At 38.8% G+C, this 26,156-nt stretch overlaps 1 protein-coding gene across 1 annotated transcript in view; it reads right to left on the bottom strand.

The window, feature by feature from the left end:
- LOC133558902 (RPE-retinal G protein-coupled receptor-like) overlaps positions 1–24,987 on the bottom strand; it is a 29,196-nt gene extending 4,209 nt beyond the window's left edge. The window contains exons 1-5 of the mRNA XM_061910048.1: positions 24,766–24,987; positions 24,473–24,629; positions 12,607–12,728; positions 10,902–11,055; positions 10,711–10,828 (exon numbers count right to left, since the gene is read on the bottom strand). Coding sequence (XP_061766032.1) covers positions 10,711–10,828; positions 10,902–11,055; positions 12,607–12,728; positions 24,473–24,629; positions 24,766–24,844 — 630 coding nt within the window. The 5' untranslated portion in view covers positions 24,845–24,987. The remainder of the gene's footprint in view (positions 1–10,710; positions 10,829–10,901; positions 11,056–12,606; positions 12,729–24,472; positions 24,630–24,765) is intronic.
- Between the last annotated feature and the right edge of the window lie 1,169 nt (positions 24,988–26,156).

The following is a 26,156-nucleotide window of genomic DNA, read 5'->3' as shown; positions in this document are numbered from 1 at the left end:
GCCCCCCAAAAAATCACTGGTTTTAATGTACAGTGTTTTATACCCCTATATTCAAACACAGTGTTACTGTTCAAACCGTGTCTGTTACATAGCTCAAATGTATTAAATTCACTTTGATTAATACTTAGGCCTACTACGCTACTTTATTTGCATAGTTATTTGTGCGCTGAATCTAACGTTTTATAGCAAACCAACTTAGTACATAACTACCTTATAAACCAAGAATAACCCTTTCATGTTAGCCGCTTTCACACAGAGATGCCACAAAATTTGGCCATCAGAAGCATATATCTATTAATGTGATATTTATCATATACCGTCTATTAAGGGTGTGCAAACTTTTACCAATGAGGGCGACAGAATGAAAAATCAAAGGATGCGTGGGCCATTTTGATCATTTTCAGTTTCGAAAATAGTATAGTAATTAGAGATGTCCGATGATATCGGCCGATAAATGCTTGAAAATGTAGTATCGGAAATTATCAGTATCGGTTTCAAAACGTTAAATTTATGCCTTTTTAAAGAGCCGCTGTACGGATTGGTAGACGGACGTAGGGAGAAGTACAGAGCGCCAATTAACCTTAAAAGCACTGCCCAATCACATAATATCTACGGCTTTATACACACACAAGTGAATGCAAGGCATACTTGGTCAACAGCCATACGGGTCACACTGAGGGTGGCCGTATAAACAACTTTAACACTGTTACTGTCATGTTTTGTTGTCAGGTTGTCACGGCCAGGGCGTCCTCATCTGTGCCTCATGACGAGCGCACCGCGGGTCACGCCCACGTGCGCCCTCTCAGCTGACAGCGTGCTCGGGCACGCCCTTGCTCGTGCTGAGAGCAGCACGCCCACGCAGCTACAAGCCTGCAGTTGATTGCCTATTGCCTTTCTACACACCTGGAATTGATGAGGGCTAGCTGCTTGAAAGACCAGTGGACCCAAGGATCCTCACGGGAACTTTGTTCTCATATGGTGAACCGTAATCGAAGCTTTATGCTCTATTTTTGTTTCCTCTTCGTGGCTTGATGTGTCCTTTGTCTTCTCCCGTGTTTCAGCAGAGTTTTCCTTCCGTTGCCCTGGACTTTAACGCCTCTCTCTCTCGCCCCGGATCACCTGCCTGCCCCCATGGACTGCCTCGTTAGCTCTCATCAACACTTGGTAACACACACTTCAGCTAATCAACACACATAGTCACACGCATACACTCTTGGATTTTTGTCACACTCCATTATATAGTTCAGTAGTATTGTTTGTTATTATTACATTTACATTGACTATATATATAATCAATTTATGAACATTACTGCCTTCTGGTGTCCGTTGCCGTCATATCCCCTTAGTAAACATAACACACGTTTTGTTTTGGATATATTGTGCACTCTTCTTTGTTCGTCACCATGCCAACCCATCAGTTTTCACCTGTTATGTGTTCATGACTCACGCACCTTATTTGTCTGGACTCACGCACCTGTCATCACTGCACCTATTTAAGCCTGTAGTTGCCAGGCAGTCAGCCTGGCGACATCACCCTCTATCACCTCCTACACACCCATGTTATCCATGCCAATGATCCATGAAATTCCTTGGTTCAAGTACGTTTTTCACGCCATAGTTTGTAGGTTTTGTTTTATGTTCATAGTTCTCCCATTGTGCGAGTTTTAGTTTTCACAGCCAAGTTTTGAACCTCCAATGAGAGCGCCTTTTGTTTGTAATATTTTTGAGTTAAGATTGCAGGAAAACTAAGGACATCTAAGTACATGCCTTGACAGGTACAAATATGCGCCACACTGTGAACCCACACCAAACAAGAATGACAAACACATTTCGGGAGAACATCCGCATCGTAACACAACATAAACACAACAGGACAAATACCCAGAACCCTTTGCAGCACTAACTCTTCCGGGATGCTACAATATACACCCCCCCACCTCAACCTCCTCATGCTCTCTCAGGGAAGAGCATGTCCCAAATTCTAAACTGCAGTTTTGAGCCATGTTAAAAAAAACAAAACGCACTTAGTGACTTCAATAATAAATATGGCAGTGCCATGATGGCATTTTTTTTTTCCCATAAATCGAGTTGATTTATTTTGGAAAACCTTGTTACATTGTTTAATGCATCTAGCGGGGGAATCACAACATTAGGCATAAATAAAGCTGCAAGCAGCGATGAACGGGACCGACTTTTGCTGGTGTTTCCTGCATTTACCCATTCAACATATCTTGACCTGCACATTACCTACCTTCTCTATATCCTGGAGTCAAACTGGAGCCTCCTTCTTTCACCCATTCAACATATCTTTACCTGCACATTACCTACCTTCCCTGCATCCTGGGGTCACACTAGTGCTTCTTTCTTTCACCCATACACGCTGGTGCTTCCTGCCATCACCCAGACAACATATCTTTACCTGCACATTACCTACCTTCCCTGCATCCTGGGGTCACACTAGTGCTTCTTTCTTTCACCCATACACGCTGGTGCTTCCTGCCATCACCCAGACAACATATCTTGACCTGCACATTACCTACCTTCTCTGTATCCTGGAGTCAAACTGGAGCCGCCTTCTTTCACCCAGTCAACATATCTTTTACCCGCACATTACCTACCTTCTCTGTATCCTGGAGTCAAACTGGAGCCTCCTTCTTTCACCCAGTCAACATATCTTTTACCCGCACATTACCTACCTTCTCTGCATTGTGTGGTCACGCTGGTGCTTCCTGCTTTTAAGCGGCCAGTTCTTTGAAGGCTCGTAAAATCAAAACCGGAGCAGTTAGACAAACTCTTTCCGCAACTTTTAATCTGAAGGGTTCAATCTCTTTCCTGTGCTAGTTTGAAGCCGACACAACAAACGCGCTCAGAGGAGATAATGTTGGAAAAAAGGTGATGGGTTTTTACAAAACTTTTGTTTCGAAGGGGCATTAAAATGTGTTAATTCCACGACTGTATATATCGGTTTCGGTAATTAAGAGTTGGACAATATCGGGGTATCGAGAAAAAAGCCATTATCGGACATCTCTATTACAACATTGGTTATTTTTTTTGCTGTGTTGGACTATTTACTTGTTTTCCTTTCCATATTTTCATGCTCTGCAACGCATAACGAGTTAATAACTCTTATTAATTACGGCCTGTTTCCATTTACCGCCCAGTCGTCTTTGCCCCTCAGGCAATCAATCAAGCCGACAATAATGAGATTATTAAGGTCGGGTGTATTGATGAGGTTTTGGCCGACTGGGGAGGTTTTTATGAGCCACATGTGTCACATGTCTGGTTCCTCAGTCAGGACTTTGTTGTAATGAAAGAGCTTCCACAGCCCCCCCATCCCCCTTATGCCACACCCCCCCCCCCTCCCCCCGCCCCCGTGGACCAGCAGCTCCGAACAGAAGCGCTTGGTGGTGTGTTGCTGACCTACATAGGTCACAGCATCTCACCGCCACTTTTCGCCTCCATCCCCCCTCGCTCACTGTCAGCTGTGCTGCTCACACATAAGGAATTTGTGTCTGGGCCCAAGATGGAGGAGAATTCCGGCGGTTCTTTCCAACGGGCCACATCAAAGCGGGGAAATTATATACTTTATTCCGTCGGATGGGTTTTTGCCTCGTGAATAACGCTTCTGTCGGCTAACGCGTTCCACATGGATTCAATTAGTGTCACATGCAAGAATGGACTAATTTGAAGCCCTGGTATGACTTGGATGCAACGATTCATACGGCCGAGAGGAGTATTGGGCAAGCTTTTGTTGTTGCACAGTCGTCTCTTGCCACATCCAACTTTAAACTTTGCGGTTTCAGCCATCACGCTTTGTTAGGGACCGAATGTCCCTTTGGGACAGAAGACCCTATGTATTTCTAAGGTTTTATTATTATTATACCACCGCCTCTTTGAGATGTAATTTGACATGCTTCAAAACTCACCAAAATTAACACACACACATCAGGACTGGCGAAATTTGCAATCTGATCGAAAAAACAAACCCAAAACTCAAAATTGTGCTCTAGCGCCCCCTAGGAAAAAACACAGACAAAACTGCTTGTAACTTCCGTTAGGAATGTCGTAGAGACATGAAACAAAAACCTCTATGTAGGTCTCACTCAGACCTAGATTTCATACACTGACTTCCTTCAGCAAAAATCAACAAAAAGTTGGCAAAAACCCCTTCAAAACAAAAGTTTCCTAAAAAATGTCATTTTTGCCTCTTTGAGCTGTAATTTGACCGCCTTAAAATGCTTCAAAACTCACCAAACTGGACACACGCATCAGGACTGGGAAAAATTGCGATATAATCAAAAAAACCAAACCCCAAAACTCAAAATTGCGCTCTAGCGCCCCCTAGGAATAAAACACAGACTAAACTGCTCAAAGGAAGAAAACACAGACAAAACTGCTTGTAACTTCCGGTAAGAATGTCGTAGAGACATGAAACAAACACCTCCATGTAGGTCTGACTTAGACCTAGATTTCATACACTGACATCCTTCAGCAAAAATGAACAAAAAGTTGACAAAAACCCCTTCAAAACAAAAGTTTCCTAAAAAATGTAATTTTTGCCTCTTTGAGCTGTAATTTGACCCCCTTAAAATGCTTCAAAACACACCAAATTGGACACACGCACCAGGACTGGCAAAAATAGCTATCTAATAAAAAAAAACAACCCCCAAAACTCAAAATTGCGCTCTAGCACCCCCTAGGAATAAAACACAGACTAAACTGCTCCTAGGAAGAAAACACAGACAAAACTGCTTGTAACTTCCGTTAGGAATGTCGTAGAGACATGAAACAAAAACCCCCATGTAGGTCACACTTAGACCTAGATTTCATACACTGACATCCATCAGCAAAAATCCACAAAAAGTTGGCAAAAACCCCTTCAATACAAAAGTTTCCTAAAAAATTTCATATTTGCCTCTTTGAGCTGTAATTTGACCGCCTTAAAATGCTTCAAAACTCACCAAACTGGACACACGCATCAGGACTGGCAGAAATTGCAATATAATCAAAAAACCAAACTCCAAAACTCAAAATTGCGCTCTAGCGCCCCCTAGGAATAAAACACAGGCTAAACTGCTCCTGGGAAGAAAACACAGACAAAACTGCTTGTAACTTCTGGTAAGAATGTCGTAGAGACATGAAACTAACACCTCCATGTAGGTCTGACGTAGACCTAGATTTCTTACACCAACTTCCTTCAGCAAAAATCAACAAAAAGTTGGCAAAAACCCCTTCAAAACAAAAGTTTCCTAAAAAATGTCATTTTTGCCTCTTTGAGCTGTAATTTGACCCCCTTAAAATGCTTCAAAACTCACTAAACTGGACACACGCATCAGGACTGGCAAAAATTGCGATCTAATCAAAAAAACCAAACCCCAAAACTCAAAATTGCGCTCTAGCGCCCCCTAGGAATAAAACACAGACTAAACTGCTCCTAGGAAGAAAACACAGACAAAACTGCTTGTAACTTCCGGTAAGAATGTTGTAGAGACATGGAACGAAAAACTCTATGTAGGTCTCACTCAGACCTACATTTCATTCATTGACATCCTTCAGCAAAAATCAACAGGAAGTTGGCAATTACCCCTTCAAAACAAAAGTTTTGTAAAAACCCGTCGACTTTTTTCAAACATGATCTCCTCTGAGCGCATTTGTTGTGTCGGCTTCAAACTAGCACAGGAAAGAGATTGAACCCCTCTGATTAAAAGCTGCGGAAAGAGTTTGTCTAATTGCTCCGGTTTTGATTTTACGAGCCTTCAAAGAACCGCTAAGCTGCTGCTGCTGCACTGCTGCAGTCTCAAGATGGCCGCTTAAAAGCAGGAAGCACCAGCGTGACCACACAATGCAGAGAAGGTAGGTAATGTGCGGGTAAAGATATGTCGACTGGGTGAAAGAAGGAGGCACCAGTTTGACTCCAGGATATAGAGAAGGTAGGTAATGTGCAGGTAAATATGTTGTCTGGGTGATGGCAGGAAGCACCAGCGTTTATGGGTGAAAGAAAGAAGCACCAGTGGACCCCAGGATGCAGGGAAGGTAGGTAAAGTGAAGGCAAAGATATGTTGAATGGGTAAAGGCAGGAAACACCAGCAAAAGTCGGTCCCGTCCATCGCTGCTTGCAGCTTTAATTTTGTTGTTATTTTTTTTTAAATATTCTACCAACCCTTACCCGTTTTTGACCAAAAGCTAGCATTTTCCAGCATAAATATAGCAAAGCGAACTGAAAATATCAACACTACAGTAGTATTGGCCACTAAATCAATCAATTAATCCAACTTTATTTATAAAGCGCTTTTCATACATAAAAGAAATGCAACACAAAGTGCTTTACAAAGTTAAAAACTAAAGATGTCCGATAATGGCTTTTTTTTTGCCGATATCAGATATTCCGATATTGTAAAAGATGTGTGTGGGGCAGGCGTCTTTTCGTGTTGTCGTCGTCAGTTGCTGGTCCTAAATGGCTGTCAAAGAGTACCAACTTGTCGGAATACCTACTCAGACGTCCTCTGTCCAGGTGAGAGGCGGGATTTATGATCTACAATCAAATTCGAGGGCGCAAGGAAGCGAGGAAGCAGCAGTCCACTCGATGATTAAACGTAGGAAGACACGGAAGTGATCACGGCGGCACTATAAATAGTTTGTCTGCGCCATAACGATATCACTAATATTTGGTTAACATTCAAATCACGAAATGTAAATGGAGTATTGTTGGTGGTTTTTGAATTTATTAGATTTTATCAGCGAGATAAAGGTGCTCCCATAGGCTTTATTTACAAGTTAGAATGCATAAAAAAAAATAAAAAAAATCCATCCGTCGTCATGTCTTACATAATAATTGTGAATAGAGATGTCCGATAATGGCTTTTTTGCCGATATCCAATATTACGATATTGTCCAACCGATTCTGATATCAACCGATACCGATATATACAGTCGTGGAATGAACACATTATTATGCCTAATTTTGTTGTGATGCCCCGCTGGATGCATGAAACAATGCAACAAGGTTTTCCAAAACAGCAGCTTGAAATTAGGGACATGATCTCTCTGAGAGAGCATGAGGAGGTTGAGGTGGGCGGAGTCGGGGGTGTATATTGTAGCATCCTGGAAGAGTTAGTGCTGCAAGGGTTTCTGGGTTTTTGTTCTGTTGTGTTTATGTATTGTTACGGTGCGGATGTTCTCCCGAAATGTGTTGGTCATTCTTGTTTGGTGTGGCGCATATTTGTAACTGTCAAGGCGTGGACTTAGGTGTGGGTGGTTTTCCCGTGGTGCAAAGCGATTGGAACGGACATGGCGTGAAGGTAATGACATCTTTAATCTTAACGCAGAAATATTACAAAAACAAAGGGTACTAACAAAAGGCGCTCTCAGTGGAGGTTCAAAACTTGGCTGTGAAAACTAAAACTGGCACAATGGGAGAACTATGAACATAAAACCAAACTTACAGCCCGGAGGTTGGGTCTTGGGCGCAGTTGGGTGTTCCAACAGGACAATGACCCCCAAAGACACATCAAAAGTGGTAATAAAATGGCTAAATCAGGCTAGAATGAAGGTTTTAAGTCAGAGTACTGAGTGGACAATGCTGAAGAAACAACTCCATGTCGGAAAACCAACACATTTAGCTGAACTGCCCCTATTTTGTCATGATGAGTGGTCAAAAATTTAAGCAGAAGCTTTTGGATGGCTACCAAAAGCACCTTATTGCAGTGAAACTTGTAACCAAATATTAACATTGTTGTATGTATACTTTTGATAGCTCACATTTTCAGTAGACCCAAATTAAATTCATAAAATAAACCAAACTTCATGAATGTTTTTGTGACCAACAAGTATCAATCAATCAATCAATCAATCAATGTTTACTTATATAGCCCTAAATCACTAGTGTCTCAAAGGGCTGCACAAACCACTACCACATCCTCGGTAGGCCCACATAAGGGCAAGGAAAAACTCACACCCAGTGGGACGTCGGTGACAATGATGACTATGAGAACCTTGGAGAGGAGGAAAGCAATGGATGTCGAGCGGGTCTAACATGATACTGTGAAAGTTCAATCCATAATGGATCCAACACAGTCGCGACAGTCCAGTCCAAAGCGGATCCAACACAGCAGCGAGAGTCCCGTTCACAGCGGAGCCAGCAGGAAACCATCCCAAGCGGAGGCGGTATGTGCTCCAATTACTCCATCACAAAAAAATACATATACTAAACACAAACACATATGCAACTATATAAACAAATGATTGCATGGCTGAGTACGGAGGAGACGTGTGAGTAAACACTATCACAGGAGGTCATCAGACCATGGCCACCAGGACGCTGACACTAAAGCGTCCCCACAAGCACGACCGATAACCCCTGAGGCAGATGGCTCATCTGAGGAACGTTGGAAAAATAAAAATAATAAAACTCGTAAAATAGTAAGACCTCTGAGTAGGGATAAAGAATAAAACACAAGACATATGAAGATTAATAGAAAAAATAATATACAGTAAATAAACACTACTAAATAAAATCTTGCACAACAATTAGAATAAAAAGTAAAATACGAATGACTTCAATAAAATAATGAATGACCTATGAAAGGCTGCTAAAGTCAGTACAGTACAGGTCTTACTTTCTATTATTATGTTGACTTTATTGAATTAAACTAGTGTAAAGGTGACTATGAGGGTGTTATTTCATGTTTCTCTTGTAATGTAAAAAATAAAAACATAACAGGAAAGTCCTAAACAGCTGTTTTTCATGCTGTAGCTAAGAAAATGTTTGATTTATAATTAATAACAGTTCCTTCTTTGCGGGAATTCATAACCAATGAAATGCAACAAACAAAAGATTACTGCACGCGCACCACTTTCAACACTTTATTATGTATCTAGCAAAATAAATGAAGTGTAATAAAAAATGAAAACCGGCTAGAGGAATATACTCCCACTTTAGAATTTACTTCCATATGAGTTGGGAAATGGTGTTAGATGTAAATATAAACAGAATACAATGATTTGCAAATCCTTTTCAAGCCATATTCAGTTGAATATGCTACAAAGACAACATATTTCATGTTCAAACTCATAAACATTTTTTTTTTTTTGGAAATAATCATTAACTTTAGAATTTAATGCCAGCAACATGTGACAAAGAAGTTGGGAAAGGTGGCAATGAATACTGATAAAGTTGAGGAATGCTCATCAAACACTTATTTGGAACATCCCACAGGTGTGCAGGCTAATTGGGAACAGGTGGGTGCCATGATTGGCTATAAAAACAGCTTCCTAAAAAAATGCTCAGTCTTTCACAAGAAAGGATGGGGCGAGGTACACCCCTTTGTCCACAACTGTGTGAGCAAATAGTCAAACAGTTTAAGAACAACCTTTCTCAAAGATATTTAGGGATTTCAACATCTACGCTCCATAATATCATCAAAAGGTTCAGAGAATCTGGAGAAATCACCCCAAATTGCCAGAAAACAACATTGAATGACGGTGACCTTCTATCCCTCAGACGGCACTGTATCAAAAACTGACATCAATCTCTAAAGGATATCACCACGTGGGCTCAGGAACACTTCAGAAAAACACTGTCACTAAATACAGTTTGTCGCTACATCTGCAAGTGCAAGTTAAAGCTCTACTATGCAAAGCGAAAGCCATTTATCAACAACATCCAGAAACGCCGCCGGCTTCTCTGGGCCCGAGATCATCTAAGATGGACTGATGCACAATGGAAAAGTGTTCTGTGGTCTGACGAGTCCACATTTCAAATTATTTTTGGAAATATTCGACATCGTGTCATCCGGACTAAAGGGGAAGCAAACCATCCAGACTGTTATCGACGCAAAGTTAAAAAAACAGCATGTGTGATGGTATGGGGGTGCATTAGTGCCCAAGGCATGGGTAACTTACACATCTGTGAAGGCACCATTAATGCTGAAAGGTACATACAGGTTTTGGAACAACATATGCTGCCATCTAAGCGCCGTCTTTTTCATGGACGCCCCTGCTTATTTCAGCAAGACAATGCCAAGCCACATTCAGCACGTGTTACAACAGCGTGGCTTCGTAAAAAAAGAGTGCGGGTACTTTCCTGGCCCGCCTGCAGTCCATACCTGTCTCCCATGGAAAATGTGTGGCGCATTATGAAGTGTAAAATAGGACAGCGGAGACCCCGGACTGTTGAAGGACTGAAGCTCTACATAAAACAAGAACGGGAAAGAATTCCACTTTCAAAGCTTCAACAATTAGTTTCCTCAGTTCCCAAACGTTTATTGAGTGTTGTTAAAAGAAAAGGTGATGCAACACAGTGGTGAACATGCCCTTTCCCAACTACTTTGTCACGTGTTGCAGCCATGAAATTCTAAGTTAATTATTATTTGCAAAAAAAAACAAAGTTTATGAGTTTGAACATCAAATATGTTGTCTTTGTAGCATATTCAACTGAATATGGCTTGAAAAGGATTTGCAAATCATTGTATTCTGTTTATATTTACATCTAACACAATTTCTCAACTCATATGGAAACAGGGTTTTAATTATTATTATTATTGTTATTATTACTATTATTATTATTATTAAATAATTTACACATACATACACATTGGCCCCTTCAAGACACATTTTTTCTCTCAATGTGGCCCCCGTGTCCAAATATTTGCCCAGCTCTGGTATAAGCCGTGATGTTATGATGAGTAAAATTATTATTATTATTTTACTTACTTTAGAGTTTCCGGTCTTCTTGAACTTCTGTGCGATGGACTGGTAGGAGGACATGACCACAAAGACTTGGATAGCCATGTTGAAGACGCTCATGGGGATCAAGTAGGAGACGTAGTTCCTATATTAACAGAGGATGCACAAACCATAAATCAATGAACAATACAGCTACAAATATTATGTCCGTCAATTACCTGTCTCCCTTGCTGTAGTCCAGCGTGCAGCAGGTCCTGAGGGGCTCGTAGTCGTACTCCCCCCAGCCGATGAGAGGCATTGCGGACCAGAAGGCGGTGAAAAGCCAGATGAAAATGACCAGCGTGATGGCGCTGCTCCACTGCAGCTTGGTCCCTAAGAAGGTCAAAATATAACGATGTGAATAATCCAATAACAACACTTAAAGTGGGGCCAAAAAAAGTATTTAGTCAGCCAGCGATTGTGCAAGTTCTCCCACTTCAAATGTTGACAGAGGTCTGTCATTTTCATCATAGGTACACTTCAACTGGGAGAGACAGAATGTGGAAAAATCCAGGAATTTTAAAGAATTTATTTGTAAATTATGTTGGAAAATAAGTATTTGGTCAAGCATTCAAAGCTCTCACTGATGGAAGGAGGTTTTGGCTCCAAATCTCAGGATACATGGCCCCATTCATTCTTTCCTTAACACGGATCAATCGTCCTGTCCCCTTAGCAGAAAAACAGCCCCAAAGCATGATGTTTCCACCCCCATGCTTCACAGTAGGTGTGGTGTTCTTGGGATGCAACTCAGTATTCTTCTTCCTCCAAACACAACGAGTTTATACCAAAAAGTTCTATTTTGGTTTCATCTGACCACATGACATTCTCCCAATCCTCTGCTGTATCATCCATGTATCCATTTTGGTATAAACTCAACTGCTGGTGTTTGGAGGAAGAAGAATACTGAGTTGCATCCCAAGAACACCATACCTACTGTGAAGCATGGGGGTGGAAACATCATGCTTTGGGGCTGTTTTTCTGCTAAGGGGACAGGACGATTGATCCGTGTTAAGGAAAGAATGAATGGGGCCATGTATCGTGAGATTTGGAGCCAAAACCTCCTTCCATCAGTGAGAGCTTTCAATGCTTGACCAAATACTTATTTTCCACCATCATTTACAAATAAATTCTTTAAAATTCCTATAATGTGAATTCCTGGATTTCTCACGATACATGGCCCCATTCATTCTTTCCTTAACACGGATCAATCGTCCTGTCCCCTTAGCAGAAAAACAGCCCCAAAGCATGATGTTTCCACCCCCATGCTTCACAGTAGGTATGGTGTTCTTGGGATGCAACTCAGTATTCTTCTTCCTCCAAACACGACCAGTTGAGTTTATACCAAAATGGATACATGGATGATACAGCAGAGGATTGGGAGAATGTCATGTGGTCAGATGAAACCAAAATAGAACTTTTTGGTATCAACTCAACTGGTCGTGTTTGGAGGAAGAAGAATACTGAGTTGCATCCCAAGAACACCACACCTACTGTGAAGCATGGGGGTGGAAACATCATGCTTTGGGGCTGTTTTTCTGCTAAGGGGACAGGACGATTGATCCGTGTTAAGGAAAGAATGAATGGGGCCATGTATCCTGAGATTTGGAGCCAAAACCTCCTTCCATCAGTGAGAGCTTTGAATGGTTGACCAAATACTTATTTTCCACCATAATTTACACAAATTCTTTAAAATTCCTACAATGTGAATTCCTGGATTTTTTTTCCCACATTCTGTCTCTCACAGTTGAAGTGTACCTATGATGAAAATGACAGACCTCTGTCATCCTTTGAAGTGGGAGAACTTGCACAATCGCTGGCTGACTAAATACTTTTTTATCCCCACTGTATCTGTGTGGAATTTTCTAGGACCAACAGGTGACTTACGAGTGCAGTACTGGTGGTATCGATCCCAGGCGATGGCGGCGATGAAGTGGATGCTGGCGAGAGCCGTCACAAAGCCCTGGAAGCCGTGAGTCTGACATCCCTCAGAGCCGTAAGGCCAGTACCTGAGGGGGGTGGAATGATTTTTTTTAATATTATTTTTATTGTTGGTCCATTTCATGTTTGGAGGTAGGTGAGGCCACACTTCATTTGCATAATCGCTGCTGTCATGACAACGGAACACAGTCAGGCCCTGATTACAGCATGGAAATCCTCTGCCTGTGCACTTCATAACATTGCTATTAACTGAGTACTAACACACACACACACACCCCCCTGCCCCCCCCTCCATTCTCTCCCTACACCATGCAGCCTTGATTGCTATTGATTTTATACTCTGCCTCTGTAAGAATGGACACACAGTGTAGCCAAACATATTAAAGTCCTACTGAAAGCCACAACTAGCGACCACACAGTCTGATAGTTTATATATCAATGATGAAATATTAACATTGCAACACATGCCAATACGGCCGCTTTAGTTTACTAAATTGCAATTTTAAATTTTTCCCGAAGTGTTCTGTTGAAAACACCGCGGAATGATGACGTGTACGCGTGACGTCACGGACTGTTAAGAAATATTAGCGCTGCGCACACACACAGCTAAACGTCGTCTGCTTTAACCGCATAATTACACAGTATTTTGGACATCTGTGTTGCTGAATCATTTGCAATTTGTTCAATTAATAATGGAGACGTCAAAGAAGAATGCTGTTGGTGGATTGCAGCTGCCTTTAGCTCCGAAACACAGTCGGTGTTTCTTTGTTGTGAAGCTTTAACACAGAGCGGTCAAGCGAACATTATTCTCTACGTCAACCAGCAAGTTTTTGGATGGGAACGTTGTGATATTAAGTCAGCTCTTACCGGAGACTTCAGTAGATTATGGGACCTTCTCCTGTAGCTGTCAAAAAGGCAGCTGTGATCTTGCCTCCTCCATTGGCTTCTCCCTGAGACACTGGAGTTCACGGCAGCCCTCTGACTTTGAGGTATGACTTTACAATCTCACTAAAACACTATTAAAACATTAAGCAGATAAGGGATCTTCCAGAATTGTGAATTATATTTATATAGTGTGAAGTGAAGTGAATTATATTTATGTAGCGCTTTTTCTCTAGTGACTCAAAGCGCTTTACATAGTGAAACCCAATATCTAATATATATTTTTTTACATTTAAAGCAGTGTGGGTGGCACTGGGAGCAGGTGCGTAACGTGTCTTGCCCAAGGACACAATGGCAGTGACTAAGATGGCGGGAGCGGGATTCGAACCTGCAACCCTCAAGTTGCTGGCACGGCCACTCTACCAACCGAGCTATACAACCCCGGGAATTATCCTTATATAAATGTCTAATTACATCTGAAATGCTACCACTGCCGCCACCCGGAGTCGTCACTTTTTTTATTTTTTTTTAAAGTGCCTCACTCTAACTTTCCTCATCCACAAATCTTTCATCCTCGCTCAAATAAATGGGGAAAATGTCGCTATCTCGGTCCGAATCGCTCTCGCTGCTGGTGGCCATGATTATAAACAATGTTCAGATGTGAGGAGCTCCACAACCCGTGACGTCACGCGCACATCGTCTGCTACTTCCGGTACAGGCAAGGCTTTTTTATTAGCGACCAAAAGTTGCCAACTTTATCGTGGATGTTCTCTACTAAATCCTTTCAGCAAAAATATGGCAATATCTTGAAATGATGAAGTATGACACATAGAATGGACCTGCTATCCCCGCTTAAATAAGAACATCTCATTTCAGTAGGTTTATAATTAAAAGCATGCCTGGAGTTCCTGTTATGCCAAACGCAAGATTGTTTTTTTTAATCAATATTTTTCAACGTATGTTTTGGATGAGATGGCGACTTGTCCAGGGCGTACACCGCCTTCTGCCCGATTGTAGCTGAGATAGGCACCAGCGCCCCCCGCGACCCCAAAGGGAATAAGTGGTAGAAAATGGATGGATATGTTTTGGAGATATATTTAAATACCAATCCATCCCTCTCCATCCATCTTCCGCTTATTCGAGGTTGGGTCGCGGGGGCAGTAGCCTAAGGAGGGAAGCCCAGACTTTCCTCTCCCCAGCCACTTAGTCCAACTCTTCCGGGGGATCCCGAGGCGTTCCCAGGCCAGCCGGGAGACATAGTCTAACCAACGTGTCCCTGACCAGACGCCCGAACCACCTTATCTGGCTCCTCTCCATGTGAAGGAGCAGCGGCTTTACTTTGAGTTCCTCCCGGATGGCAGAGCTTCTCACCCTATCTCTAAGGGAGAGACCCGCCACCCGGCGGAGGAAACTCATTTCGGCCGCTTGTACCCGTGATCTTGTCCTTCAGATCATAACCCAAAGCTCATGACCATAGGTGAGGATGAGAACGTCCATCGACTTGTAAATTGAGAGCTTTGCCTTCCGGCTCAGCTCCTTCTTCACCACAACGGATCAATACAGCGTCCACTTTAGTGAAGACGCCGTATCAATCCGCCTGTCGATGTCACGATCCATTCTTCCCTCACTCGTGAACAAGACTTCTAGTTACTTGAACTCCTCCACTTGGGGCACTCTCTATTCAAATACCCATTTTGCATTTTTTCTTAAAAATAAAATAAAAAAAGGTTTACTTAGAAACACATTTTCATTTAAAATGACACATTCGGTAAGTTTTTTTAAGCAATTGATTTGTTTTGATTAAAAATACATTCATAAATATTTTGGCATTACTTTGTGGAGGCAGATGTTGTCAGAAACAAAGGTCACCGCCTCTGTCCATGGTGCTGAGGACACAGCACCATCAAACAGGGGCGTGGCAGTGCTGACGGCGAGACACAGGTGATTAGATTTCACAGGTGGTACGTGTTGATCTAATCATCTGTTGTCTTTAACAGTGAGCGGCCGGGAGCAGAAGGAGAGAGAGGATACGGACGTGACCGAAAAGTCACGTTCTGCTGGAGAAAGACTGTTTTGAAATAATTGATCATTGAAACCGTGTTGAAACCTGCACGCTTGGCTCTTGTGTCGTGTCTACAGTGGAGCTGCTAGGAAGCCACTTCCACAAACATATATTTGTACACATTTTTGGAAAAAATATTTATCTATTTTTTTTAAGTTTTATATGCATTTTTATTTTATTTTTTTATTATACCAAATCCAAACAACATTCACTTATCTTTTTAGTCCCCAGACAGAGCAAATAATGAATTGCATCTTAACATATATATTTGACATATAAAGTACATAAATGCCCATTTTGCATTTAAAAAAAAAAAAATACAAAACATATTTTCCTTGATAAAAACAAAAATAATTGCAATTTCAAATGAAACATTTCAGAGGCATAAAACAACAGATCGAGAGTTCTATTTAAACAGTTGGTTTGAATAAGTGGATAGATGGATGGATTTATACATTTTTTATTTTAATATACATTTTTATGAATACAATTATATGTTATTTTTAAAATTTATGTTTAGATACGGTATATACATCTCCAAATATTTCTTATTATACCAAGTCCAAACAAAATTATCTTGTCTTTTTCTTCCAGATAATAATTACATTTTTACATGTGCAGTAAATTAGACATACGTGCACCTCAAATATTTTGTTGTTATTAGGAAAATCCAACACAAAATAGGCTGTATTTAAAAAACTAATGCATTAGCAACACTTGTTGATCACTTTTATCTGAAGGTATTTTTGTTGGTTGATTCATTTTATTTTGTTTTTGATGCATTTTTTTAATTGACTCCAAACAAACATTAGCAGGAATACATTTGAAGTTGAAGCACTTCTCTAAAGACTTAGACACTTTAATACAATAAATACAAGTAGAATTAGTAAAAACAAAAAAACAATCAACACAGAAATATCAGTCATTCACTTAACCCAGCAGACACAAAACATTAAAACAACGTTGAGAAGTTGTTGACTTAGGTCCTGACCTTTGAGCAACTCAAACATTACGTTGGAACATTTCTTTTTTACAACATTTAATCAATCTTGCAATCTGACGTTGATTATATCATTGAATTTTGGTCATTTCCCAACCAATATTCTAGAAACACAAATACAACGTTGAAACAACATGCTTTTTGGCGACGTTTGATCAATGTTGGGTTCTGACGTTGATTCGACCATTGAATTTTGGTCATTTTCCAACCATTATTCTACAACACAAATACAACGTTGAAACCGCATGCTTTTTGAAAAATGTATTCAATATCAGGTTGAAACTTTGAATTTTGGTCATTTTCCAATCCATTATTTTGCAACACAAATACAACGTTGAAACAACATGCTTTATGACAACGTTTAATCAATGTCGCAATCTCATTTTGATTATATCATAGAATTTTGGTCATTTTCCAACCAATATTCTACAACACAAATACAACGTTGAAACAACATGCTTTTTGACAACGTTTAATCAATGTCGCAATCTAATTTTGATTATATCATTGAATTTTGGTCATTTCCCAACCATTATTCTCCAACACAAATACAACGTTGAAACAACATGCTTTTTGAAAACGTTTATTTAATGTCAGGTTGAAACATTGATTTAATCTTTGAATTTTGGTCATTTTCCAACCCATATTTTGCAACACAAATACAATGTTAAAACAACATGCTTTCTGACGACGTTTAATCAATGTCGCAATCCGATTTTGATTTGGTCATTGAATTTTGGTCATTTCCCAACCAATATTCTAGAAACACAAATACAACGTTGAAACAACATGCTTTTTGACGTTGTTTATACAAAGTTGGGTTCTGACGTTGATTTGACTATTGAATTTTGGTCATTTTCCAACCAATATTCTACAACACAAATACAACGTTGAAACAACATGCTTTTCGGCGACGTTTATTCAATGTTGGGTTGAAACATTGATTTAATCTTTGAATTTTGGTCATTTTCCAACCCATATTTTGCAACACAAATACAACGTTGAAACAACATGCTTTCTGAAGACATTTACTCAATGTCGCAATCCGAATTTGATTTGACCATTGAATTTTGTTAATTTTCCAACCAATATTCTACAACACAAATACAACAATGAAACAACATGCTTTCTGACAACGTTTAATCAATGTCGCAATCTGATTTTGACTTGACCATTGAATTTTGGTTATTTTCCAACCAATATTCTACAACACAAATACAACGTTGAAACAACATGCTTTTTGAAAATGTTTATTCAATATCAGGTTGAAACATTGATTTAATCTTTGAATTTTGGTCATTTTCCAACCCATATTTTGCAACACAAATACAACGTTGAAACAACATGCTTTCTGAAGACGTTTACTCAATGTCGCAATCTGAATTTGATTTGACCATTGAATTTTGTTAATTTTCCAACCAATATTTTAGAACACAAATACAACGTTGAAACAACATGCTTTTTTACGACGTTCAATCAATGTTGGGTCCTGACGTTGATTTGAACATTGAATTTTGGTCATTTCTCCACCATTATTCTACTACACAAATACAACGTTGAAACAACATGCTTTATTACAACGTTTAATCAATGTCGCAATCTGATTTTGATTATATCATTGAATTTTGGTCGTTTTCCGACCAATATTCTACAACACAAATACAACAATGAAACAACATGCTTTCTGACAACGTTTAATCAATGTCGCAATCTGATTTTGACTTGACCATTGAATTTTGGTTATTTTCCAACCAATATTCTACAACACAAATACAACGTTGAAACAACATGCTTTTCGGCGACGTTTATTCAATGTCAGGTTGAAACATTGATTTAATCTTTGAATTTTGGTCATTTTCCAACCCATATTTTGCAACACAAATACAACGTTGAAACAACATGCTTTTTGACAACGTTTAATCAATGTTGCAATCTGATTTTGATTATATTATTGAATTTTGGTCGTTTTCCAACCAATATTCTACAACACAAATACAACGTTGAAACAACATGCTTTTTGATGACGTTTAATCAATGTTGGATTCTGGCGTTGATTCGACCATTAAAATTTGGTAATTTTCCAACCATTATTCTACAACACAAATACAACTTTGAAACCGCATGCTTTTTGAAAACATTTATTCAATGTCAGGTTGAAACATTGATCTAACCTTTGAATTTTGGTCATTTTCCAACCCGTTATTTTGCAACACAAATACAACGTTGAAACAACATGCTTTTTTACAACGTTTAATCAATGTTGCAATCCGATTTTGATTTGATCATTGAATTTTGTTAATTTTCCAACCAATATTCTACAACACAAAGACAACGTTGAGACAACATGCTTTTCGGCGAGGTTTATTCAATGTCGAGTTCTGACGTTAATTTGACCTTTGGCTTTTGGTTATTTCCCACATAAGATTCTACAACACAAATACAACGTTGAAAAAACATGCTTTTTGATGACGTTTAATCAATGTTGGATTCCGGCGTTGATTCGACCATTAAATGTTGGTCATTCTCCAATCAATTGTGTACAACACTAATATAACCTAGAATCAACATGCTTTTTGACAACATTTATTCAATGTCAGGTTGAGATATTAGTTCGACCATTGAAATGTGGTCATTTCACCAACCAGCAACATGGATCCAACGTTAAGACACCAACGTTGTCTAAATATACAAAATCGACCATTTTTCAATGTTGTTTCGAAGTCAGTTTTAAAGGACATGTATGTATAATCAACATTTTATCAATGTCTTGCGGAATATTGCACATTGCACTACTTTGTATTATTTACAAAAATAATGCATATACATAATGTATTGTAGCAAAAATGATCTCCCTCGAGGTATGGTTTTAAAATTAGGTTTACCACGTCATCATGAAATTTGGCTAAATGTGCGGAAAAGTCAAAAGACTCCCCAAATAATAAGGGTTTTTCAATTTTCGCTCTAAAATAAAATAAAAAAAAGATCTTGGCTAAGTGGGGTGTTAAAAAACACAAAACACAAATCGTTATTTTTTAAAAAATTATATACTTCCAGTAATATTAAACATCGCTTGCACTAAAAGGTCAAATTTAAAAATGGAAACAGTGGAAATGCGCCATGAAAACAAATACTGGCTAATAATTGCGTTTTTTTAACATTTACAGTGAAATAGCTTTACAGCAATATACTAGTGTTGTCCCGATACCAATACTTTGGTATCGGTACTAAAATTATTTTGATACTTTTCGTTACTTTGGATACTTTTCTAAATAAAGCGGACTACAAAAAATTGTGTTATTGGCTTCATTTTAACAAACAAATTTAAGGTACCTAAACATATGTTTCTTATTGCAAGTTTATCCTTAAATAAAATAGTGAACATGCTAGAAAACTTTTCTTTTATTAAAAAAATACACAATTAAAGTCTCCTAATTAGTCTGCTGACGTATGCAGTAACATATTGTGTCATTTTCCATTCTTTTTTTGGTCAAAATTATTGAGGAAAAGCGGTAGGAAATAAATTATTAATGTACTTGTTCATTTACTGTTAATATCTGCTTACTTTTGGTCATTTCCCAAACAATATTCTACAACACAAACACAACATTTGATGACGTTTAATCAATCTTGGTGTTCTGACGTTGATTTGACCGTTGAAATTTGGTAATTTCCCCAACCAGCAACGTGGATCCAACGTTAAAACAGCAGCGTTGTCTCAATATACAAATTCAACTATTTTTCAACGTTGTTTCAAAGTCAGTTTTAAAGTATGATGTATAATCGACCTTGTATCAATGTCTGGAGGCAAATCGCACATTGCAGTACTTACTAATATTTACAAAAAAAACAATTGGCCTTTTCTGAGACTTTGTTACTTGACTATGTATACATCCAACCATCCATTTTCTACTGCTTGTCCCTTTTTGGGGTCACGGGGGGTCGCTGGAGCCTATCTCAGCTGCATTTGGGCGGTAGGCGGGTACACCCTGGACAAGTCGCCAAATGTCATGTATTTTAAGAAAAAAAATACATGTATATATATGTTTTATCAACCGATATATATATATATATATATATATGTAGGTATGTATGTGTATATATATATATATATATATATATATATATATATATATATATATATATATATATATATATATATACACATACATACCTACATATATATATATACACATACATACCTACACATATATATATATATATATATATATATATATACACGTACATACCTACATACATATATATATATATATATATATATATATATATATATATATATATATATATATATATATACTGTATTAGGGCTGCGAATCTTTGGGTGTCCCACGATTTGATTCAATATCGATTTTTTTTTAATTCAACACCATTCTCCATTCAAAAACGATTTTTTTCCCGATTTAAAAGTATTCTCTGTTCATTCAATACATAGATTTCAGCAGGATCTACCCCAGTCTGCTGACATGCTAGCAGAGTAGTAGATTTTTGTTAAAAGCTTTTATAATTGTAAAGGACAATGTTTTATCAACTTATTGCAATAATGTAAATGTGTTTTAACTATTAAAGGAAGCAAAAATAGGACTTATTTTATCTTTGTGAAAACATTGGACACAGTGTGTTGTCCAGCTTATGAGATGCCATGCAAGTGTAAGCCACTGTTCTTTTTTTGATTATTTTTATAAATGTCTAATGATAATGTCAATGAGGGATTTTTAATCACTGCTATGCTGAAATTATAACTAATATTGATACTGTTGTTGATAATATTCATTTTTGTTTCACTACTTTTGTTTTGTTCTGTGTGGTGTTTGTGTCTCCTCTCAATTGTTCTGTTTATTGCAGTTCTGAGTGTTGCTGGCTCAGGTTTGGTTTTTGGAATTGGATTGCATTGTTATGGTATTGTTGTCTATTGTTTTGTTGGATTGATTAAAAAAAATAAAAAAATCGACTTTTAAAGAAAATGTGAATCGCACATCGAGAGAATATATATATATATATATATATATATATATACATATATATATATATATATATATATATATATATATATATATATACATATACATATACATATATATATATATATATATATATATATATATATATACATATACATAAATATATATATATATATATATATATATATGTATATGTATATGTATATGTATATATATATATATATATATATATATATATATGTATATGTATATGTATATATATATATATATATATATATATATATATATATATATATATATATGTATATATATATATATATATATATATATATATATATATATATATATATATATATATATACATATACATATACATATACATATATATATATATATATATATATATATATATACATATACATATACATAAATATATATATATATATATATATATATATATATATATATATATATATATATATATATATACATATATATGTGTGTATATAGGGGCGGCATGGCGTAGTGGGTAGAGCGGCCGTGCCAGAAACCTGAGGGTTGCAGGTTCGCTCCCCGTCTATTGACATCCAAATCGCTAACGTTGTGTCCTTGGGCAGGACACTTCACCCTTTGCCCCCGGTGCCGCTCACACTGGTGAATGAATGATGAATGAATGACAGGTGGTGGTCGGAGGGGCCGTAGGTGCAAACTGGCAGCCACGCTTCCGTCAGTCTACCCCAGGGCAGCTGTGGCTACTGATGTAGCTTACCACCACCATCGTGTGAATGAATGATGGGTTCCCATTTCTCTAATAATAGAAAAGCGCGATATAAATCTAATCCATTGTATATATATATATATATATATATATATTGTTATGAATTCCCTTTGTCAGTGATGAAGATAGAAGATAAAGTCCTTATTTAATATGTTAATTGTTGAATATAATTGACTATTATTGTTGACGTAACAAGCTATTAATATAGTCATGCACCTTTAAGTTGAGTCTGTTTTAAGTCAGGCAGTTTTCCGGGCAGCTATGTTTACTTCTCGGGGTCCTTGAGTCGGTGTGTGTATTTTGAGAGTGTACTTAGCTGCTGCTAAAAGTTACATAAAGAAGTTGAAACGTAAAAACGGTGTCCTTATTCCCTTACCGGAGTACACTCACGGGGGAAAAGTCCCAGCACAACAACATCATAACATCCATATGCTTCTTTAATATATATATATATATATATATATATATATATATATATATATATATATATATGTGCTGATTGGATTATCCAGAGAATAGTGCTCGATACCGTGGTAGAGCGCAATATGTATGTGTGGTAAAAATCACAAGACTACTTCATCTCTACAGAACTGTTTCATGAGGGGTTCCCTCAATCATCAGGAAATCAGACAATGAAATATAAAAATTAGTTGCTGTTTAATTATTCTTTCTACTTTAGTTTGACTCTTTCATTTTAATGGAATTACCTTTCTTTTCCCTCAATCATCAGGAGATTTCCTGATGATTGAGGGAACCCCTCATGAAACAGTTCTGTAGAGATGAAGTAGTCTTGTGATTTTTCCCACACCTACATATATATATATATATATATATATATATATATATCAATCAATCAATCAATCAATGTTTACTTATATAGCCCTAAATCACTAGTGTCTCAAAGGGCTGCACAAACCACTACGACATCCTTGGTAGGCCCACATAAGGGCAAGGAAAACTCACACCCATATATATATATATATATATATATATATATATATAGCCCTGCGATGAGGTGGCGACTTGTCCAGGGTGTACTCCGCCTTCCGCCCGATTGTAGCTGAGATAGGCACCAGCCCCCTTCGCGACCCCAAAGGGAATAAGCGGTACAAAATGGATGGATATATATATATATATATATATATATTTATATATATATATATATAGCCCTGCGATGAGATGGCGACTTGTCCAGGGTGTATCCCCCCTTCCGCCCGATTGTAGCTGAGATAGGCACCAGCCCCCTTCGCGACCCCAAAGGGAATAAGCGGTAGAAAATGGATGGATATATATACATATATATATATATAGCCCTGCGATGAGGTGGCGACTTGTCCAGGGTGTACCCCGCCTTCCGCCCGATTGTAGCTGAGATAGGCACCAGCCCCCTTCGCGACCCCAAAGGGAATAAGCGGTACAAAATGGATGGATATATATATATATATATATATATATATTTATATATATATATATATAGCCCTGCGATGAGGTGGCGACTTGTCCAGGGTGTATCCCCCCTTCCGCCCGATTGTAGCTGAGATAGGCACCAGCCCCCTTCGCGACCCCAAAGGGAATAAGCGGTAGAAAATGGATGGATATATATATATATATATATGTATATATATATATATATATATGTATATATATATATATATATATATATATATATATATATATATATATATATATATATATATATATATATATATATATATATATAGCCATGTGATGAGGTGGCGACTTGTCCAGGGTGTACCCCGCCTTCCGCCCGATTGTAGCTGAGATAGGCACCAGCCCCCTTCGCGACCCCAAAGGGAATAAGCAGTAGAAAATGGATGGATGGATGGATACATATATATATATATATATATATATATATATATATTTTGTTTTGTTGTTTTTTAATTTTATTTATTTATTTATTTATTTTTAATTACGTTTTCCCAATAGATATGAAATTCGGCTAAATGTGCGGAAAAGTCATAAGACCCCCCCGCCATTTTTTTTTCTTTCTTTTTTTTTTTTCTCTTGACATTTCCATTTTCGCTCTAATACATCATAAAAGGTCGTGACTCGAACGCATCTCTAATTTGAATTTGAATTCTCTTCTTTACCTGAGGAAGCTGGAGAAAGCCGCCACCGTGGCGTTCATGGAGATGCCAACGTCGGCCATGGCCAGACTGAACACCAGGAAATTGCTGGGGGTCCTCAGCTCCCTCACTTTGAGGAACGCCGCGATGGTGACCGCGTTGAGGAGGATCCCCACCAGACCTGGAAAGCAGGAGGAGGACATGCTGGAAATAAAGACACTTGGATGCATGCGCCATTGCGCGCCGTGTAGAAACACAATTGGAAGGGATGGCGTTATATGCGCGGAAAAGGTGCGCATTCCAACAGACTCACTCACCCTCCACAAGTAGACACGAACCCAGGCAGAAGACGTCAAACTCGGAGAAGCCCTCCGGTAACGGGTAGGACGAGACCATCCTTGCAGCCTTTGGTCCCCAAAACAACAACAACAACAACAACAAAACACGCACACGCACGCTCCTCTCTCCTCGCCGCCTGATTGGAGGACTCCGGCTTTTTAAAGGGCCATTTCACGTGAAAAGCACGCACTTCATTATGTAAAGCCCCCACCCCTCTCTCGCGCGACCCCCCCCCCCCCCCCCCCACACCCGTCGCCCCAATCCGCGCAGGAATGTCTTAAAACCGCACAACTCTTATGGGCTCAAGCGTATTTGCTCTCCGCGGTTGCAAAGCCCCGCAATTAGTCGGACAAGCAGCCTTTTGTTGCGTCTTTGTGCGTGTGTGGCGGGGGCGGGGGGGTGATGATGTCAGATGACGAGACCCCTGCCTGCAGACTGCACGCACGCACACAACAGGTGCGCACGCATCACTAGCAGACGTGCACAATAGTATTTGTCCACCTGTCTTAATATAAATGGTTGACATATGACTTACATGCAGAGTAATATCATCAATCAATGTTTATTTATATAGCCCCAAATCACAATTTTTTTTTTTTTTACTTATCCACACAAAATAAAATCAAAATATAAATGAACAAAATGAGAAATAAGAAATGTGAGGCAATGAAAATTAAATAATACAAAAATACAAATTTTGTCCGGGTGATCGGGGACTGTTATTACTGACGGACAGGTGTCGCGGTGTGACTGCGGCCAGGCTAGTGAGGAAACCATCGTCGCCATGGCAACGTCACTGTCGCTTTCACTCAATCAATCAATGTTTATTTATATAGCCCTAAATCACAAGTGTCTCAAAGGGCTGCACAAACCACAACGACATCCTCGGTAGGAAAAACTCAACCCAGTGGGACGTCGGTGACGGTGACAATGATGGCTATGAGAAACCTTAGAGAGGACCGCATATGTGGGCAGACCCCCCGAAAGCTATTTCCCCCCTTTTCCCGCTTTTCCACTAATGCAGGGGTAGGCAACCCAGAACGTTGAAAGTGCCATTTTGGACCCAAATAACACAACGCTGTCAAGCACCATAAATATAAAACTCTGGGGCCCACACTAACATTAAACTTTCATATTAAGGTGGGGGCCGCAAAACAACATCTCGCGGGCCGCAATTGGCCCGTGGGCCGCCTGTCTGAGACCTCTGCTCTACATCAAGCAAGAATTTAAAATAATTCCGCCAGAAAAGCTTAAAAAAAATTGGTCTCTTCAGTTCCCAAACGTCCACTGAGAGTTGTTCAAAGGAAAGGCCATGTAACACAGTGGTAAAAATGCCCCTGCGACAATTGTTTGGCAAAATGTTGCTGCC

Source organism: Nerophis ophidion, linkage group LG09, assembly GCF_033978795.1.
Source record: "Nerophis ophidion isolate RoL-2023_Sa linkage group LG09, RoL_Noph_v1.0, whole genome shotgun sequence".
Taxonomy (NCBI): domain Eukaryota; kingdom Metazoa; phylum Chordata; class Actinopteri; order Syngnathiformes; family Syngnathidae; genus Nerophis; species Nerophis ophidion.
Note: the sequence above shows the minus strand (reverse complement) of the source record. Positions and strands in the feature narration are given on the sequence as shown.